Here is a 17,822-nt window from a genome sequence, read left to right on the forward strand (position 1 = left end):
GATTTTCACTAAGCAAATGCCTGAGAATTGTTTCTGTCATTCAATGCCGAGCAGCACAAATTGCGGAGAAAGTTAGAAAGGTTGCCACGATCATAGATATAACTTGGGCATTTTGTCGAGCATTTTAAATACAAACTAGGATGCATATATCAATCAACAATTACAAGAGTTGTTCAGAGCATAGGGATTGGCACAAAGATATAACATGGGCAAGTAATTCATATGCAGACAAAGACATACATAATTCAGCCCAATTGCCACCATCATGCATATGACTTGGGCATTTTGTAAAGCAATTGATATGCAAACAAAGATCATATTTCAGCCAAACAAATACCAATCAACAATACCAGTGCATAGAACCCATAGCAGAGACTGCCCATCGTAATAACTTGGGCATTTTGTCAAACACTTCATATGAAGTTAATTCAGCCCATCAACAACACCTACTTTGCATTAGAAAAATATTCTGTATTTTCTAGTGTTTGGTATGAAGAAAAACAAAAGTCATAAAAAGCAAACCTAGGAATACGCCCCAACCAAACCTAAGAAAACAATCCCTACAAAAATGTTTATAGAATACATTTTCCGTTAGAAATTAATTTCTACAAAAACAAAATCTAATGAAAATTGAAACTATGTTTTGGACAGGAGCCTCGCGAACGTAGGCACCGACTAACACAAATTATGATGTAGACTCTGCCACTTAAGCAGATCTTAGGCGGGCACCCCTCCTAAGTGCAATGAAGGTCACCAACCTAGGCCATAGACCTTGTTGATCATCCGTTAGACACCGTCCAGGTAAGTATGTTGTCATTGTTGAAACAATATTCAGGGTAAAATAAATAACTTGAACCCAAATCAAATAAATAAAAAAAATTATTTATAAAATTTACTTACCGAAATGAAACAGTACAAAATTGATCAAGTCGAGTGTGTGACACTCTGTCCTTAAGACAGATTCATCCCGCTTCAGTGCTTATGGATAAATGATGTCTATCTCCCAAGATACAATGATCTACACAGATTGTAGTAGCACTCCAAATAATCTGTACAGCGAACTAGAACCTATGTTCTATATTCTCAGAATTTTTTTTTAAAAAACTAGTATAAAGAATATATGCATGCAAGAGAGCAAAATAGAAGGAAATAAGAAAATTTCGGATGCTCAAACTACTGGAAAAGTTGTAGTATTTATAAGCTAAATGGTGACTTTTTAGGAAAGGTCGAACAGGTGTAGATTTGAAATGAACAGATGCAATTCAAATTGAATAGGTGCAGAAATTCAAATCTGTTTGAAACAAATTTGAATCTATCTGGGAAGAAATAAAACTGTCTGGTGCAAATCTGTTTAAATCGAGTTGAAAATTTTATTTGAGGAATGGACTAGAAGAGGCACTGTTTGGATAGAAATATTGAATGTAAATTTGGCACAAAATTTGAATTAATTTTGTTCATAAAAAATAATTTTCCCGCAAGAATTTTTAGAAAAAATTCAAATAAATTTCGTCCAAAAAAATAATATTATGACCCACCAAACCCACAACTAGGCTGGGTCAGGCGGCGACAGTGCGTGTGGTGGTTTGAGCCAAGGCTCACTTTGTCCATAACTCTTCATTTATACAAACTTGGGGCCCACCCCAAGTTTGTCCACCTAAAGCTTATATACACACAAAAGCTCTCTTTAAGTTTCTATGTGAGACAATCCATTTCAAGGAAACTCATATTTTACTGCTTTAATTGTCCATTCCATAAACCTGACAATCCATTTCAAGAAAATCCATATTTTACTTCTTTAATTGTCCATTCCACAAACCTGAAAACGACGTTAACTTTCCATTCTTCTTTAATTGTACTTTCCATTCTTCTTTAATTGTCCATTCCACAAAACCTGAAAACGACGTTAACTTCACTTCCCATTCTTCTTTAATTGTCCATTCTTCTTTAATTGTCCATTTAATTCTTCTTTAATTGTCCATTTAATTGTCCATTCCACAAACCACGTTAACTTCCTATTCACCGTGGTTTTGACGAACCATTTGCCATGAGGTAAAGAATTCGTCATCTCTTTAGATCTACTCTAAAAGATATTTGAGATTCATTCAAATTTGAACTCAAAGTTGGCCCATAATAAATCTATAAAAACCATAATTTCCAACAATAATGTGGGTTGTTTTGGTGTATTTGTAGCCTCACTCTAACACATAATACTTTTTCTACTTCCTGATGTGGGATTTCATTTTCATCGCATTAACATGGCAACCTATTCTAAACTGGTTTAAGTTCTCCAAACGGGTTTGAGACAACTGTGGTGTTGCCAATTCTAATACCTTCTGGACATAATAAGGAATTACTTATCTAAAAATTCTATTTATAAATGTTATAGTAGTTCAGAATGGATTTAAGATTTTTTGAATCAATCAATCCTATTTAGTAAAACTAAGAATATTATTAATTTTTTTTAATTTTTAAAATCAAGAATATTATCAATTTTGTATAATAATATTTTAGATAAATGTTTTATTAACTAATAAAAAAACATAATATGAGGTTAAATGCTTTTGCCTTTCTATTTATTGGTTTAATTCAACTATTCAATAAAACTGAGAATATTTTCACTATGCTTGGTTATCATTTTTCAAAAATACTTTTCAGAAAATTATACTTTTTTATTTTCCGTGTTTTTTTGTTTTTACTGAATTTTTTTAATATTTTGAGCAATTTTTTTAATTTTTAAACATACCTAACATACATATACCTAAAAAGTAAAAAAAAAAATGAAAAAAATCTTTTAAAAATTCACTAAATACCAAAAATACAAAAAAAAATACCAGAATTCAATACATTTTTTGTATTTTTTATGTATTTATTAATTTTTAAAAATATTTTTTCACAAGTTGTTTACTTTTTAGGTACATCTAAGTAAGGTGTATTTAAAAAAGTAAAAAAAAATGTTTAAAATTTTAAAAATATTCACTAAAAATAAAAAAAATACGAAAACCAAAAAACTCAATTTTCAAAAAACTTAATTCAAAAAACTCAAACCAAATACACTGTTTTTTCTAGTTTTAAAATTAAGAATATTATCAGTTTTTTCATTTTTAAAGTTTTTTTTTTCTTTTCAATTTTGAATATCAATGTTCCATCATCATGCTCCTTTATAGACGCAAAATTTTCAGTGTTGCACAAAAAAAATAATTCAGTTTTTCAATTTTTTCAAAAAAAAAAAATTGTCTTGTTTTTTTGCACATATTTTTTTTTTTAATTTTTTCAATTTGAAAGTTGATGTTTTGAAAATCAAAATAAATATCAAATCATTATGCTCTTTTGTAGATAATCATAAATGATAAACAAATATTATTTGAAAGGCAATTCTAATTATTAATATTTTAATGAGATTTGAAATTTTAAAAAATCTTAGGCCTCGTTTAGGAGCAGGTTATTTTAGTAACTTTTTGGTTTTTTGACTAAAATATGAAGTAAAAAAAACTAGTATGTTTGGGGTGACTTTTTAACTTTTTATAAAAAGATATGCAAAAAGTAGAGAGAAAAGAGAATATTTAACTTTTTAGTATAAATTATATGATTTTTGACTTTTTTTAATAACTTTTTAACTTTTTGATTAAAATATTAATTTACCAAATGAGACCTTAGTTATAATAGTATATAAGTTCATAAATCAAAACTTGAATATAAATGTCTTTAATAAGTAGATAAATGGAGAGCAAGTACACCACTCTGGCTAAAATCGACCGAAGTGGTTGGCTCGATTGATCCATCTTTGCAGCCCACACATATGGAGACCACTTATAACCAGCCACCGAGCACATATGGAGACCACTTATAACCAACCACCTCGGTGGCTTTCTCCTGGTGATCGGCTTAATCATTAACTTTGAATAATTTTTAGTGCCATGTAGAAAAGTATCACAGGATATAGAAAGGTCAAGCACTCAATTAAGACAGCTTAATCAGCTAGGATTTATTTTTATATAATTTCCTCATGGTAGAGGAACTTTTATATGGTGCACATCAGATATCATTTTTAAATTCCTCCAACCATTTGATTCGGATAAAAAAGAAAATTTAGCCATTGATTGGTAATGTGCAAAATCATATGCAAAACACGACTTTGACTTGCCAAATATGTAAGCCTCACCCTGTTAAGATTTTTACTTAGCACTTTACATGGAATTTTTTATTATTTGAGAAAAGAGATCCAAGGGGAAATAAAAACCAAAAGTAAAATTAAAATACGATAAAAAAATAAACAATAAAAGTGGAGGGAAAAATTTTAAAGGAAAATTTATCTATAAATTTCATTTAGAGAAATGGTAACCTATTTAGTCTTAAAGAATTTTTTATAGAACAATTAGTCCTATTAATTTTGAAAAAATAGATTTAATATATTGCACATGCCTAGTCTCTCGCGGTGTATCAACAGATTGTCCGCTTTGGGGTTGGGCCGCTGCGAGCTTGCCCCTTCACGGTTTTGTTCCTCCCCCTGGAAGAGGGGAAAAGGCCTGTTGACAGATGGAGGGGGCCAGTACGCTTATAAGGTAGACGAGGAGTCCCTCCCGAGTCGATGTGGGATAGACCCCAAACTCACGTGACTGGCTTCTCCCGTCCCGGCAAGATATTGTCCGCTTTGGCCGGAGCCTCACGGTTTTGTTCCTCCTCGGGAGAAAAGGCCTCCCACAAGGTGGAGGGGGCCAGTACGCTTATAAGTTGGTTGCAATGTCCCTCCCTGGTCAATGTGGGATTGACCCAACATAACCCCCCAGCGGACTGGGCCGCGAACAGCGGGAGAGTCTGCCGGACGATCTGCATGGGCCACCAAACTTACGTGACTGGCTTCTCACGCCCCGGCAAGATATTGTCCGCTTTGGCCGAAGCCTCACAGTTTTGTTCCTTCTTGGGAAAAAATGCCTCTTACAAGGTGAAGGGGGCCAGTACGCTTATAAGTTGGTTGCAGTGTCCCTCCCTGGTCGATGTGGGATTGACCCAACATATCTGCTTTGGGGTTGGACCGCAGCGAGCTTGCCCCCTCACGGTTTTGTTCCTCCCCCTGGAAAAAGGGAAAAGGCCTGTTGACAGATGGAGGAGGCCAGTACGCTTATAAGGTAGACGAGAAGTCCCTCCCGAGTCGATGTGGGATAGACCCAACATATATTATTTGAAAATTAGATTTACAAATATACTTTTATTTTTATTATGTTTTCTTCTCTTTTTTCCTTTGTGCTAGAAATGTAAAGGTACCCAATCTATGGGAATTAAATTTGGAATAAATTTTTATGTAGGAATCTTTTCTATTTAGAAAACATTTCAAAAGTAATACAAAAATTACTTGAAATATGAGATTTTTTAAACATTTCAAAAGGATGTATAATTCTTTAAACATTTCAAAAGAAGTACAAAAACTTCTTAGGGTTCGTTTGGGAAGTGGGTTGGGTTTTTGATTTTTTTGGCTATTTTAGCCTGGGGCTAAAAAGCCTAGTTTGGTAAAGGCTTTTGACGCTTTTAACTTTTTTGACTTTTTTATGAGAGAAAAAATGTAATGATTATGGGTTGGATGTGATGTTTTGTCTTATTGGACTAAAAAACCCATTTTGTTTTTTGTGACTATTTTAGCCAAAAAAACCTGAAAACTAACTTCCCAAGCAGAGGCTTAGTAAATTTTGGACAAATATATAATTTCAAAATATAACACTCCAATGTAACACTCAAAACGTAGCACTCAAAAAAAATTCTTATTGTACTTTTTCCAAACGTAAAACTCCAATATAATACTCAAAAAAAACTCCTTAGCACTCAAAACGTAACGTTCAAAAAAAAAAAAAATAGTGTACTTTTTCTAAACGTAAAACTCCAATATAACACTCTTAAAAAACTCTTTAGTGTAACACTTCAATGTAACACACAAAAAAAAATTACTTAGTGTATTTTTTTCAAACGTAACACTCCAATGTAACACTCTAAAAAATTATATGGGAATTTTCAAATCATTCCAAAAAGATGTGAGATTCTTTAAATCATTCCAAAAATAGTACAAAAATTTCTTAGTAACTTTTGGATAAATGTATAATTTCAAACTATGAGTGTTATGTTTAAAAAAAGTACATTAAAAGTTTTTCAGTGTTTTTGTATGTGTTACATTGGAGTATATTGCATTTGAGTATTACAGTTGGGATTACATTGATTGGAGTATTATGTTTGGAAAAAGTATATCAATGAGTTTTTTTTGAAGTGTTACATTTAGAAAAAGTATACTAAAGATTTTTTTTTGGGAATATTACGTTATTACGTTTAGGAAAAATATATCAAAATTTTTTTTAATGTGTTACATTGAAGTGTTACGTTGTTGGAGTGTTATATTAGAGTGTTGCATTTTTGTTCCTAATGTGAGATTTGTTTTAGAATGAGAAAAAAATTCAAAACCTCTAGTGTAAATTGTCCAAATGTGTAATTTTACATTTAGATAAATCAATTTGTATCCCTAAAAAATTAACAAAAAATATGTAAGCAATTACCATTTTGTGTAATTTCTACTTTAATGAGACCTTTTGGTTTATAAGAAAAAAGAAAGAATTAAACAGTTCACAAGATTTTGAATTTTTTGATGTTTCACCCAATTCAAAATCATTTTTAAAACATGAGTAAAATTTTCCAAACTCTCAAGCGTCATTTGGCATGTGAGAGTTTTAGTCTATGGCCTTGTTTGTTTGGAGAGTTAGAGGGGGAGATTGGGATTGGCATTGAGGTGGGAGCCATTAATATTGTGTTTGTTTTGAGAGATGTGGAGGGAATTGATAGTGAGCTCCGGATTAGGATGGGCCTCCCCAAGGGGATTCAAATGGGCCTCCAGGACTTGGTATTAGAAAAATAGTTCGGCGGACTAAAAAAATTTTTTTTTATTTATTTTGTATTTTATTTTTTACATGTCGGACATATTTTTTTTTTGAACATTAATGTTTAATTTTTTGTATTTTTTGTTAAGTAAAAATCATTATTTTATTTGTTTTATTTTTTTCTGGAATTTTTTTATTTTATTTTTATTTTTTTAAATTTTTTTACATGTTTGGCATTTTTTTTAAAACATTAATGTTTAATGTTTTTGTATTTTTTTATTTGTTCTATTATTTTATGTTTATTTTATATAAAAATAATTTAACAATCCTTACACTAACAACTATCATCAAAACAAACACAATTTTACTTAATCCCCTCACTATCAATTCCCTCACTAACAATCCCCTCACTATTAATCTCATCACTAACAATCCCTTCACTATTAATCCCATCACTATCAATCCCTTCTATTCTACCTCTGAAAACAAATGGGGCCTAAGAATCAAAAAATTATTAAAAAAATTAAAAATTTTATAACTTATACTAAAAAATTAAAGATTCTTTTTTCTCTCTACTTTTTGCACATCTTTTCGTAAAAAATTAAAAAGTAATTCTAAACATACTAAATTTTTTTTATCTTATATTTTAACTAATAAATTAAAAAGTTACTGAAATAATCTATTCCTAAACAAGACCCAGGTCAATTTGGAAAAATATTTTAGAAACTACAGGTAAAAAACACACAAACTACTCGTCCCTTACGGGCTCTGCCAGTGCATGTGAGAAAATTATATCTAATTTTGTGATTCATTCTGTAAAAGAAAGGGATCTTAATTACCAATTTTTTATAATGATGGTGTTTGGGAAGTGAGTTTTTATGTAGATTTTAGTAGATGTAGGTTTTTATGAGATAAAAAAGTTTTGGTGTTTGGGAAGATAGTTGGATTTTTATGTGGTTGGATGTGATGTTTGTGAGAGAAAAAGTGAAATGATTATGGGGTTGGATGTGATATTTTGTTTGGATGTGTTTTTTTTGGTTTTGCAAAACTTTTGTCTTTTAGTGGAAAAAATGAGAAAAAAAATTGGGATATGGCTTCCCAAACACCACCTGTGGTGCCCCAATGCGACTGTTGGTACATCATAGTTGGACCATGGTGGGTAGCCACCTGAGAATTGCTAGAGAAGATTGCACTTTGTCGTGTTTGACCTGTCATCCTCGGCTTCCATAGCAATTTCAATTCAATAGTGTGACCCAGTGGGGGTTGTCTTTGCTTTGAATAAATTTCAAAGAGCTTCCATTGGAAGCTCATTCCTCTATATTTGTTCTATAAAACCCATCTGCCCAGAATGGCCACAATTCAAGCAAACACACAACAATCTAGTAAAACAGAGCTTTCTTGATCTTCTTTGTTTTCCACTTTCCAAAATTTGCAAAACCATGTTTTCTCTATCAAACATGCCTTCAACAACATCGGTTTTGTCAACATACACCACTTTCGCTGCATCAGCCATGTTGGTTAGGACCGTGCTCAACGAAGTCCAAACCCTGACCAATCAGCTCATACCGCAACAACTCCAAGAGAAAATCTTATCCAAACTCGGCCTACTGGGGAACTTCTCTTCATCTCAAGTGACTCTTGTCATCGAGGAATTCAATGGGTTCTCCAAAAATGAAATGTTTGAGGCCTCGGAAATGTACTTGAGGACAAAAATAAGCCCTTCTGTTGCACGGCTCAAGGTGTCCAAAGCAGCTAGGGAAAAGGACTTATCTGTCACCATCAACAAGGGCGAGAAGATTGTGGATACATTTGAAGATATCAAACTCATTTGGCAAACCGTATGTACTGAGACGCAAAAGACAAGCACGGACTATGAAGGCTATTTCGCTTCTGAAAAGGTTGAGCGTAGATCGGTTGAGCTCAGCTTCCACAAAAAATACAAAGAAAATGTATTGAGCTCTTACTTGCCATTTATATTGGAGAGGTCAAAAGCTATAAAAGAAGAAAAGAAGGTTGTGAAGATCTACTCACTTGGAAACTTCTATGGAGAATATGATGGAGGAGCTTGGGGTTCAGTCAATCTTGACCATCCATCCACATTTGACACATTGGCAATGGATCCAATTCTCAAGAAGGAATTGATAGATGACTTGGACAGGTTTGTGAAGAGAAGAAAGTTCTACAAGAGGGTTGGGAAGGCATGGAAACGTGGGTACTTGTTGTATGGCCCACCGGGGACAGGCAAGTCAAGCTTGATTGCAGCCATGGCTAACTATCTGAAATTTCACATTTATGACTTGGAGCTCACGAGTCTCCAGAGCAATTCAGAGCTTAGGAGGCTTTTAGTCGCTACTGCAAACCGATCAATTCTTGTGATCGAGGATATTGATTGCAGTAGTGACTTTGATAACCGACAAGTTGGAGGATGCAATCAAAGTGACAGCCAGGTGAGTCCATTGTTTTCATTTTTGTGCCAATACACCTTTCAAACATCCACAAAACAAGTTTTTGTGCTTTTCAGAAACAAAAAATAGAAAAAGAAAACAACCACCAAATAGGCCCACTGTTTTCATGACTCAGCCCACGCCACCAAGAACACTAGCAAGAAGCCATAACATTAGGCCAAGCCACCTACTTTTCTATTCAATTTATAGTTAATAACAGATCTAGTCTTTCAATTTTCTATATCTCAACTATCCCAAAATATAGCCCTAGTTCCATGGACAGGCTACTCTAGCTAATAGCATTTATTAGACGTCTTACCATAAACTTAGCTTCAACTCTGGTTCAATCTTTCAAAAAACAAAAAAACAAGAACAAAAAAAAAAATTGTCTTCTCATTGCTTGTGCATACACTAGCGTCTTGCTTCCTCATTGATGTTTCTTTTTCTCATTGACAGTTGACACTATCCGGGCTACTTAATTTTATTGATGGGCTCTGGTCAAGTTGTGGTGACGAGAGGATAATTGTATTTACCACAAATCACAAAGACAGACTCGACCCTGCGTTGCTCAGACCAGGTCGTATGGACATGCACATCCACATGTCCTACTGCACTCCTAGTGGTTTTAAGATCCTTGCCACTAACTACCTCGGTCTAAACAACCACTCCATGTTTACTGAAATCGAGAAGCTCATAACAGAGGTGGAAGTAACCCCGGCAGAGATTGCAGAAGAACTCATGAAAAGTGAAATAGCCGACAAAGCCCTTGAAGGACTCATCAAATTCCTACACAAGAAGAAAAAAGAACATGGTAAAGTCAATGCTGAATCAGAAAAAGAAGCAAATGAACAAGCAAAAGAAAGCCAGGAAGTAAAGGTTGAAACTAAAATTAAAACAAGGAATAATAAGAGAAAGACGAGAAGGAGCAAGAGGAGGATTTGAAGGATATGTGAGCATTGTATTGCCTGTGTATGCTGAATAATAATGTATCTAATAATTAGTATAACCCTTCTTAGTGAAGTGAATAAATTACATCATGGCATACTTCTAATCCATGGTGCTTGTAGAAGAAGCACAAAGACCTTCCGTGATAAGAATTAAGTAGATGGAGTTTATTTGAATATGAAAGCAGAGTATATTTACTTGCAACTCTAATGCTTAACATGACCAAGGACATGGTGCAAACAATTTTGAGACCACTTTCATTATTTTATCTCATAATTGCTCGAATGGAGGCAACCTTAAGGAAGTTAGGGAGTTTTAACATGTGACATCCAGGTTCAATTCTAATCAGTGAACAAATAGGAGAAGAGCATGAGTGCCAAGTAGAAGCTCTATTTTGAGACAGCTTATAAAGAGTCCACATCTAGAGTAGTGTCCTAAAAAAATAACTTTAAACCACGTAGCTGAACATATTATCTACAACAAAACTACTTACCCAGAAAAAAATACCCAAAACAACACATCCATGGACCCACAATTATTCTGAGTGTAAGCCCACATCCCAAAAAATTTAAATCTACACCATGCACCTCACATAATTTTCAGGACAAAAAATCATGGTAAATAGTAATTTTCTTTTATTGAACACCTAAAATTCATGCCACACTGCAGTGTGTACCAAAATGCACAATCAAACACATCAAGAAAGAGAACAAATGCCCAAAAAGTATGAAACCGGTACTGGTTTTGAGACCGTCTTCAACTAAACATCACATTGCATTTAAAAAGGATTGTCACACAATCACTTTGTCGAACAACTAAAATGCAAAGTGCAGCATGAAGGATTTCTCCAGTAATCAAGACAACAACTTTTTAAAAACCAAACACAGCTAAACATTTTATTGAAGAATTAAAATTCATAACACACTCACAGCTTGTACCAAAATGCACAATCGAGAACGCATCAAGAAAACAGTACAAAGGCCCAAAATTTTGTTTTCAACTGACATCAGATTGCATCAGAAGAACTAGCACCCAAACAATTAATCTAACACCTGAAAATTCAACGTGTAACCATTTCATCAAACACCTTAAATTCAAGAAAAATGTGTGATCACTCTAGGCTGAATAGCATAGCTCGAATGTACCAAAACGAAACGGGCCATAAAAAAATCAAGTTACCAAGCATTGTTGTACATTCAAATCACTCTCACACAGCTGATATACCGGAACTTAGAGAACTGGCATATAGATATTTTATCAAACATCTAATCGCCCAAGGCGAGAAATATTAAGTACGTCTCAAACTCAGCTAAGCATTTTATCAATCAAACACTCAGAATGCAAAAATTTTGGAACTGGTATTGAAAAGGGGGCCGCGCGAACGCAGGCCCCCAGCTGACACAAATTACGACGTAGACTCTGCCAACTAGGGCAGATCTTAGGCTGGTACCCCTCCTAAAGTGCAATGGAGGTCACCAACCTAGGCCATGGACCTTGATGATCGTCCATTAGACCCCGTCCAGGTAAGTATGTTTCGTTGTGCGTCGTCTGTCTCTATTTATTCACTCCCTCTCCACCCTTCTCTTCTCCTTTCTTTCGATATGGGAAACTTGAGATGATTTTGAAACATCATTAGCTAATAGTGGGTCAGGATTAAAATTTTGTTTTCATACGTTGTTTAATGTTTTTAAAAATAAAAATAAAAATAAAAAATAAAAATTAAAAATTAAAAAAACTAAACTAAGAGCACCTTCACCTAGGGGCAGATAAAGGCCGAGCCTAGTCAGATTCGGGTCGGGCTCACACTAGGGGTGAGTAGCGGATATATTAATCCGTCCAAATCGATCGAACTGAATCGATTCGTCACATTTTAGACAGATGCGTGATAACAAGCGGACGGTTACGGATTGATTTTTTTCAATCTGCCTAGTTTTGAACGGGTGGCGGATTTGAGATTCCTTTGACCGCAACCGCACCACCAAACCGTGAGCACCCCTAATAATTTGTAAGATTTTGTGTTTTCAATTTGTTTAGATATTCTATTTATGTTTTCGATTGAAAAAAGTTTAAATATTTTGTTAAAATAGATTTTTCAACTTGAATATATTTTTTGAATTGAAAAAAATAAATGTATTATTTTTTTATATTTTTTTATTTTTAAATCTAACTCTAAAAATAATAAATAAAAAAGATGATATATGTTGGTTGGTTTTTGTTTTCAAAAACAGATATAGATGTAATAATACAGAAACATACAAGGTGTGTTTGGTTTGTGTTTTGAGATAAATTTTCAAAAAAAAAAAAAACATTGGTGAAAAAGTTTAGAAATTTTTTTAGTTTGTTTGGTTGTATATTTTAAAAATAGTTTGGGGGTTTGGGATGATTTGATATTTTGTTGTAATTGAGTAGATATGTGTGAGAGAAAAAGTGATTAAAAGGTAGAGAGAAGAGAAAAAAAAATGATTGATTGATGTGTAATAGAGAGAATTAATTTTAGAAATTTTTTGAGAAAATTTGTAACCAAACATGTTTTTGGAAATTTTCTTCCAAAAACATGTTTCAAAACACACCACAATCTCTACTATTGCTCTGTTCATGATTTTGGTAATTTGAATTGTTTTTATATTTTAAGAATCACATATTGTAATCAATGGCGGAGCCAGAAAATTAAATTAGAGTGGGCACTTTTTAATTACAATAATTTTTACAAAAATATTTCACGCAAGTTTTTACGATTGATTTCAAGAAACATCAAAAAAATAATAATAATAATTAATGTGTTTGGTTTTAGTTTTCTGAATTCAGTTTTTTGAAAACTGAGTTTTTTTATTTTTTGTATTTTTTTGTTTTTAGTGAATATTTTTTGAATTTTAAGTAATTTTGTTATTTTTTTAGATGCACCTTACTTAGATGTATCAAAATAGTAAAATATTTGTGAAAAAATATTTTAAAAAATTAATAAATACACAAAAATACAAAAAAAAATATACTGAATTTTTATTTTATTTTTTTTATATTTTTTGGTATTTAATTTATTTTTTAAATATTTTTTTTCACAAATATTATAATTTTTAAGTGTATTTATGTTAGGTGTGTTTAAAAATTAAAAAAAATGGCTTAAAATATTAAAAAAATTCATTCAAAACATTAAAATACAAAAAATAAAAAAGTTGAATTTTCTGAAAACTGGAAACAAACAAGCTGAATGTTGTTTGTAACTAGTGTATCATGGACAATACAAAAAAAATATATGGATATAAGCCTTAAAATAAATTATATAATGATAAATTATTTTTTGATACAAAATTTGATAAAAAATTCAATATAATAGTAATACAACGTCATCATTAGTACTAGCATTCACCCGTGCTATGCACGGGATAAATATTTTTTATTCATATATATTATACTCATTTTTTTTAATCATTTTGTTTCGCTTATATAAAACTTTTGATTTAACTCACTTTTAAGAAAATTAAGTTTTTATTTTTTAGTAATTTTTTTAATATTTTACATAGTTTTTAAAAAAAAATTAGATATACCTAATCTAGATACACTAAAAAAGTATAATATTTATATAATTTTTTTTAAAAAAAAAATTCACCAAAAAATAAATAAATAAAAAATAAGAAAATTCAATACATTTTCGTATTTTGTTGTATTCAATAAATCTTTTAAAGATTTTTGTACAAATTTTATACCTTTTAAGTATATCAAGATTAAGTGGATCTAAAAATATAAAAATACGAATTGAAAACTGAAAAAACTGTTTTTGAAAATTCCAAACCAAATAGAGTATTATTTGTAAATTTAAAAGTTGTGTAAAATTATTAAAAAAAATTAAAAAATTATGAGTTTAATGCACAAATAACTTAATACTTGTTATGATTTTATAATATACATAAAATTAATTAATTTCCCCTTACTCCACCCAAAATAAATTTAGTTGTATTATGTGTAAAATTATTGATTTTATTTTTCATAACATAAAATAAAAATAAAACTAACATGTATCGTTAATATAGTATTAAATTTAATAGATTCTTGCAACCTAAGAAATTAAAGAAGTAATGAAAATAATTAAATTTTAATCTTAAATTAAAAACTATAAAGAAAAACAAAAGAATTGAAATCATGTTTAATATGATAGAATTTTCATTTCAAAACATAATATTTCCAATTTTCAAGCCAAGTATGTACATGTATATATTTTGAATTATGTAAAACAAAATAAAACATGAAAGATTAAATTTGGATATTACAATTTTCTGCAATCTCTGTAGTCAAAATACAAAATCTCAAATGCTTGGAACAAAAAATAAATTATTAAAGAAAAAGAAAAAGAAAAACCGAGACTTGCATTTGATGGTGGATTGCGGACTGCTGGCATTCACTGCTGATGAAGGAAGTTGATGAAGTATATGTATTTGCAGTAGTGGATTGTTAGAAGTAATGGTTTAAGGGGATATGGATAGATGGGTTGTTTTTTTTTATATATATCAATCTGTTGTAGGATAGCGAGAGAGTGGGATTGAAAGTGTTTGAGGGTAGGAGAGATTTGTTTGAGGTAGGAGAGTAACAGATTTGTTTGGATAGGTTTTTTTTTTTTTTTTTTTTTTGTTGACAACTTTTTATGGATAAGAGTTGTGGATAGTGGAAGAGTGGGAGTGAAAATCTTTGAGGGTGAGGGACAAACGTAGGGTAGGAGAGAAAGGTGGAAGGATATGAGTTTTTATTGTTATGAAAGTCTTTGGAAGGGAAGGAAAAGAGCTATAAACTCAAAAGAGGGGTGCCACGTATTTTTCAAATTTATGAGAATTTTAGAATGGCATTTTAGGTGGAAGGATAGGAGTTTTTATTGTTATGAAAGTTTTTGGGAGGGAAAGAAAAGAGCTATAAACTCAAAAGAGAGGTGCCACGTATGTTTCAAATTTATGAGAATTTTAGAATGGCATTTTGAAGCCTTTTAAAACAACACTACATTCTATTATATATATAGTATAGATGTGATATCACCCACTAATGGTAAATAAACACATAGAGAGTGAACCTCACATATCAAATGTAACTAACAATCCAATAAATTTTATATCTTTATAGTGAGATTACTTATTTTTGCATATCACTAATAATGGCATCGCCGTTACATTCAAAAAATTTCATAACTAATATGGTTTATTTATAATAGTCTATTCATTTTCAATCAAAACAACCATTATTATTTTCATAATTTTTAAAATGTTTTTAACATTTCCCTCTAAGAATATTTTTGTAATTTTTTATTTAAAATATTTTCTTTATGTTTGGAAAAAAAAAAAAGATTTCCCAAAATCCGAGGGGCATGTGATCCCCCTGTCCCATGCTCCCTCCGCCACTAATTGTAATACTTCATGTAAGACGTTATGTAGATAAGACATGTTGTGATTGTAATATGTGGATGAGGCATATAGTGATTGTAATATTTTAAAATTTTAAGTTTTTTTTCTTTTGATGAGGCATGCAGTGCTTGTAATACTTTTTAAAATTATTAACTGTGATACTTTCTTCTTTTTTTTTAGGAAATGCACAAGTTGAATTACATTAAAAATTTATAAAATTTTAAACCACCAAACCGATTTGCTTCCATTCGCCAATCCGCCAGTCCGTTCAATCAACATTTGCCAGATTGGCAGACGGATGCAAATTGATTTTCTCCAATCCACCAATCTGACTAATAGATGACAGATTGGAAGTTTCGTGACCGCAACTAACTCACGCCCACCCCTAGATGACACTATATAATAAGAGATTTTGTACTCATCTAAGTCTGGCCCAGCCTAATTCTAACATTGAGTTTCTATATCTGCCCAAGATCGATCCAAAAAATAAGGCCGATTTTGGAAACCTAGCTAAAAGTTAACTTTTTAACTTTTTAGTTTTTTTGAGTTACATCACATCTTTACTTTTTTTTACACATTTTTTCAAAAAAAAATTCAATGAGTTATGTTAGGGACCCAAATAAATTACTAAATTTTCTACCAAATCTCTTACATAGGTGTGAGACCCACACACATATGATTTGTGTAGGTCCCATAGCTTTTTGACTTTTTTAGTCGGGAGCTAAAAAATCTCGTTTGGGAAAGGCTGGATTTTTTTGTGAAAAAAAGAATGTAATGATTATGGATTGGATGTGATCTTTTATTTTTTGTGACTAAAATGCTTATTTTGTTTTTTGTGACTATTTTAGCCAAAAAAAATCCAACCTTTGGCTTCCCAAACGAAGCCTTATAAATCTCAAACCCACTTATTGGGTTATATTTAATAAATAAATAAATAAAATATTTCATAATTAAATTCAATCACAAATTATAATTTAAAAATAAATATATTGATATCATTATAAATTGAAATATTTTGTATATAAATTGAAAAATTTCTTACAAAAATTCAATAACATATCACGACAAATGGGAGTTTCAATAAAATCAACAAAGATAAAATTTATCCCAATAAAAAAATGGCTTAGGCTTGTCTCCAATTTGGAATCGAACTGGAGCGTGTTGTTGGACTATGTGAGTCCATTACGAAGTCCATATTGATAATCCGAACAATTCAATGTGTAGGGCTTGTCGGGTACTTTATCCCTGTAAAAAATCACGTTGATCAAATATCCAATCAAGTGGTTATCGATATCTGATCAATATGATTTTTTACAAGGATGAAGTACCCCAATAAACCCTACGCATTGAACGGTTCAGATTGATGTGGGCTCCGTAATGGGCCCACTGATCCCTAAATATATATATATATATATTAATGTATTATAAATAATTAATTAAATTAATAGTGGGCCGGACCGGGCTGAAAGTATAAATCTCAAACCCAACTCATTAATATTTCGAGCTGAAAATGTTGGCTTAGCTCGACTCTATGAGCTAAAACAACCTTCTTAAGCCTTAGAAAAATAGGATTCGGCTGGCCAATAGGGCGATGTCCACCCCTTCCTCCACCTGATGCTTCAAATCTGACGTAGCACTCCAACAATCATATTTTAGCATCAAATATCAATTCCATTTGGTATGCCTAATTCTGATGTGACATTTGGCATTATTCCTTCATGCCAATTTTGACATATTTTTACTTAATGTCTTTTTTTGAAATAATAGAGTTTCTATTTAAAATAAAAGAGTTTAAATTTAAAAATAATAGAATAATGAATTTGACATATCGGGTGGAGAGCTTCGATGTTAAATTGACAATGCCAATTTAATCCTTCAAAAAAATTTAACATACCAAATTTTGAAAGTTTGGGTGAAGATACTCTAATCACCTTATTTAATTTTAAAAAATTGAATCTATTTTTTAGAAAATTGAGTTTTTTTTCTAACTGTTTTTTTTAATATTATATAAGGAATTTTTTTAGTTTTTAAAAACACCTAAAAAGTATAATATTTGTAAAAAAAATTCATTAAATACTAAAATGCAAAAATCCAATACATTGTCGTATTCTTGTGTATTTATTGATTTTTGCAAATATTTTTTTATAAATATTTTACTTTTTAGGTACATCTAAATTAGATGTATCTAAAAAGTAAAAAAAAAAAAA

The 17,822-nt window shown here is 31.3% G+C and overlaps 1 protein-coding gene, 1 long non-coding RNA gene and 2 other non-coding genes across 4 annotated transcripts; 1 reads left to right on the forward strand and 3 right to left on the reverse strand.

Moving 5' to 3' along the window:
* Window positions 1-648: 648 nt before the first annotated feature.
* LOC114310363 (U1 spliceosomal RNA) lies at window positions 649-809 on the reverse strand. Its single transcript, XR_003646101.2, has one exon. It is a non-coding gene; the product is annotated as a U1 spliceosomal RNA (small nuclear RNA).
* A 7,302-nt stretch (window positions 810-8,111) lies between these two features.
* Window positions 8,112-10,441, forward strand: LOC114310327 (AAA-ATPase At3g50940). The gene is made up of 2 exons (XM_028256274.2): window positions 8,112-9,295; window positions 9,749-10,441. The coding sequence occupies exons 1-2, from the start codon at window positions 8,288-8,290 to the stop codon at window positions 10,232-10,234; spliced, it is 1,494 nt and encodes a 497-aa protein (XP_028112075.2). The 5' UTR covers window positions 8,112-8,287; the 3' UTR covers window positions 10,235-10,441.
* Window positions 8,638-11,768, reverse strand: LOC145801451 (uncharacterized). The gene is made up of 3 exons (XR_014342986.1): window positions 11,167-11,768; window positions 8,880-10,078; window positions 8,638-8,772 (listed from the first exon to the last, which is right to left on the reverse strand). It is a non-coding gene; the product is annotated as an uncharacterized LOC145801451 (long non-coding RNA).
* LOC114310360 (U1 spliceosomal RNA) lies at window positions 11,604-11,768 on the reverse strand. Its single transcript, XR_003646099.1, has one exon. It is a non-coding gene; the product is annotated as a U1 spliceosomal RNA (small nuclear RNA).
* Window positions 11,769-17,822: the final 6,054 nt, after the last annotated feature.

This window comes from Camellia sinensis, chromosome 10, assembly GCF_055761805.1.
Source record: "Camellia sinensis isolate YWXY chromosome 10, ASM5576180v1, whole genome shotgun sequence".
Taxonomy (NCBI): Eukaryota; Viridiplantae; Streptophyta; class Magnoliopsida; order Ericales; family Theaceae; genus Camellia; species Camellia sinensis.